The sequence below is a fragment of the Tupaia chinensis genome, unplaced genomic scaffold (genome assembly GCF_000334495.1).
Source record: "Tupaia chinensis unplaced genomic scaffold, TupChi_1.0 Scaffold000020_1, whole genome shotgun sequence".
NCBI classification, from domain to species: Eukaryota; Metazoa; Chordata; class Mammalia; order Scandentia; family Tupaiidae; genus Tupaia; species Tupaia belangeri.
The window spans coordinates 808165-810839 of record NW_006159450.1 but is presented as its reverse complement, the minus strand read 5'-3'; the positions used below and the strand labels follow the sequence as shown (position 1 = coordinate 810839).

Sequence of the window (2675 nt, the reverse complement as noted above, 5' to 3'; positions counted from 1 at the left end):
CTGCTGGATGAGCAGACGAGCCTGCTGGTGCTGGTCCCAGCTGGCGTTGGAGCCGCCATTGAGGTGCGTGCAGGACAAGGGTTCGAGCCACCGGTGTCCCCGGGGCGCTTGGTGAGCTACTGAGTCTGAAACGCACAGCCCTCTGGAACGTTATGTCCTGCACACCTCCAGGTCCTGGAGGTGCCATGGACGGGCAGCTGCCCCGGTGAGCTGAGCATGGGGCGGGCCTTCCACTGAGGTGTGCGTGTTTGCACACGGAGCATGGGGGTGTGTATAGCATGCTTTTGGGGCACCGTGGGTCCGCTAGGTTTAGGTGAGGCAGGCTGCTGGTGGTGGCTAGTAACTGGCACCCCGCAGTCTGACCCTAGCGGTATGGGGGCTCAGAAGAAGGAGCCAGGTTTCGAAGGGGTCCTGAAGGACAGCAGTGAGGCTCGAGCAGCAGGCCCGGCCTTCACGAAGCCGCCTCGGGCACCCCCTCGCAGAGAGCCCCTCCTGGAGGCAGGAAGAGGAGGCGGGTGGTTTGGGAGAGCTGATAGGATGCAGAGCTGCTCTGGGCCTGCGAGCCATGTGTGGGGCCCACCAGAGTGGGTGCACCTCTGGGCTGCCCTGGCGAGGGGCTGTGAGGACGTGCGGGCAGGAGGCGGGCTGCAGCACGGAGCCCCGTCACGGGCTCACCTGGGCACCTCCTGGGCGTGGGCTCTCAGGTGTGCGGCTTCTCCTCCCCCTCTAGCTGTGGAAAGTGAAGAAGGCGCTGAAGATGACGGTCCTCTGGAGAGGCCTGAGACCTGTGTTCCAGGTGAGGGGTTCAGCCCTGCCGTCAGAGCCCCTTCCCAGGCTCCGGCCACACCCTCCTCCTCGTGGTTCCGGCTGGGCTGCACCCGCCTCCTTCAGCTCCTGGCTTCACGGGGCAGCTGAGATAAAGTGGATGCAGGGCAGCCCAGGGGGCTGTGGCCCCTGGTGGCCCTGCAGGCTGAGGCTCTGGCTCAGGTGCCCAGACAGAGCAGCCATGCCTCTGAAGCAGCTGCTGTCCCCAAGTCCCAGATGTCAGCGGGCTCTGGGGCAGACGGGCCGGGGCCTGTGTCAGAGGTCTGAGGTCACGCAGCTCGCTCACCTTTCTGATTGTGTTGCGGCCCCGCCCTGGCGTGAGCAGTTGTGGGCAGGCGCTGTCTCTTCTCTGGCTGTACCCGAAGACCTTGCCTTAGCCGTGCCGGGACCCACGTGCGAGGCCTTTCATTGCAGAGCTCCAGCCCTGCGTGCCGCACGGGGGCCGGGCCCAGAGTGAGCAGAGACTGCTCTGCTGCGTCACATTCAGATGCGCTGGGCCCGGGGCAAGGCCTGGAGTGCCCTGCAGGGCTGGGCACGGCCGTGTGCCGCCAGGCCTGGTGCTGGCCAGCCCGGCCCGGGGCGGGTACACGTGCGCAGGTCTGCCCCCCTTCAGTTCACGTCGTGTTGATCCCGACAGTTTGGCACCTACAGTGAGTCCGAGAGGAAAACCGAGGAATATGACACCCAGGTGAGCAGAGGGCGCTGCAGGGCATGCGTGTGGGTGGAGACGCAGTGCCGTCGGTGTATGCGCAGAGGAGCAGCGTACACAGCGCTGCGGGACCTCTGGCAGCCCCGGGTCTCTCGCAGGCCTGAGGCGCAGGTGTGCTGGGCCCGTGGGCACCGTACGAGAGCTTTTACTTCCCAAATGGCGCTGTATCCCACGTGGCTCTCCCCTGGCTGGCGGGCAGCCCGAGGTTCCTGTGGGACCCGCAGCACGCTCTTTCTCTGGGAGTTCCCGCTGGGAGGGCTGTAGGCTTTTAGCTTGATGGCCATCACTCAGTGTTCTAGGTGTTCCGTTTTTTCTTTGGCAGGTTTTGCCATGGGGTGTGCAGTTGTCGGGGGGCGGGGGTTAGTGGGAAGTCTGCCCCAGTGAGGGAATGGCCGTGCCGCAGCTTCTTCATTCTCCTCTTGGGGTTTAGGCACACACGCGTCTGGCATAATTTCTGAGCCACCAGGTCAGCCGTGTGGGAGCCCAGCACCTTCAGCACGCCGGCAGTGTTGTTGAGATTGTGATGAGTCTCCAATTAGAGCAGATACCCCATGTGGTGCAGCCGTCCCACTGGGAGGTGATGGGCAGCGGGGATCTCTGTCTTCTCTCCGCCATGTCGCCGTTGGCCCATGGCAGCCAGGTCTGGGCTGTGTCCTGAGCCACCCTGCTGCTGCGTTATGCACCCACCCCCACAGTTCACGCGGGCCGCTGAGGTGCTACCGCCCACGTGGCGTGACGCACAGTTCGCGCACTCCACTGCCCGTGTCGGGCTTTTCTGCTCGCTGCGTCTTTGTGCTCTTGGTTCGGGAAACGCAGAGCAGGGCCGTGCGGGGAGCTCAGCGCGGCTGTCTCACCTTGTCCCTGGCAGGCCATGACGTACCTGTCCTACCTGCTCTACCCTCTCTGCGTCGGGGGGGCCGTCTACTCGCTGCTGAACGTCAAGTACAAGAGGTAGGCCCACCCCGCTGCCCAGCGAGAGGCCGTGCCCCTGAACCCTGAGCAGGCCTGTGCCGGGTGGAGCTGACGAGGCTCGGGCTGTGTGAGCCCAGGGAGCTGGGGCATCTCAGCCAGGCCCTGGGCTGGCCGAGCAGGGTGGGCAAGGCTCGAGTACCTTGGGCGGGCGTGGGTCTCCATCTGGCCA

At 65.2% G+C, this 2675-nt stretch overlaps 1 protein-coding gene across 1 annotated transcript in view; it reads left to right on the top strand.

Annotated features, from left to right (window-relative positions):
• CLPTM1L (CLPTM1 like) overlaps positions 1-2675 on the top strand; it is a gene marked incomplete at its 5' end in the record, with an annotated part of 17390 nt that overhangs the window by 10371 nt on the left and 4344 nt on the right. Inside the window, 3 exon segments of the mRNA XM_014586369.1 lie at positions 731-796; positions 1463-1513; positions 2403-2485. Of these exon segments, the coding sequence (XP_014441855.1) occupies positions 731-796; positions 1463-1513; positions 2403-2485 (200 nt within the window).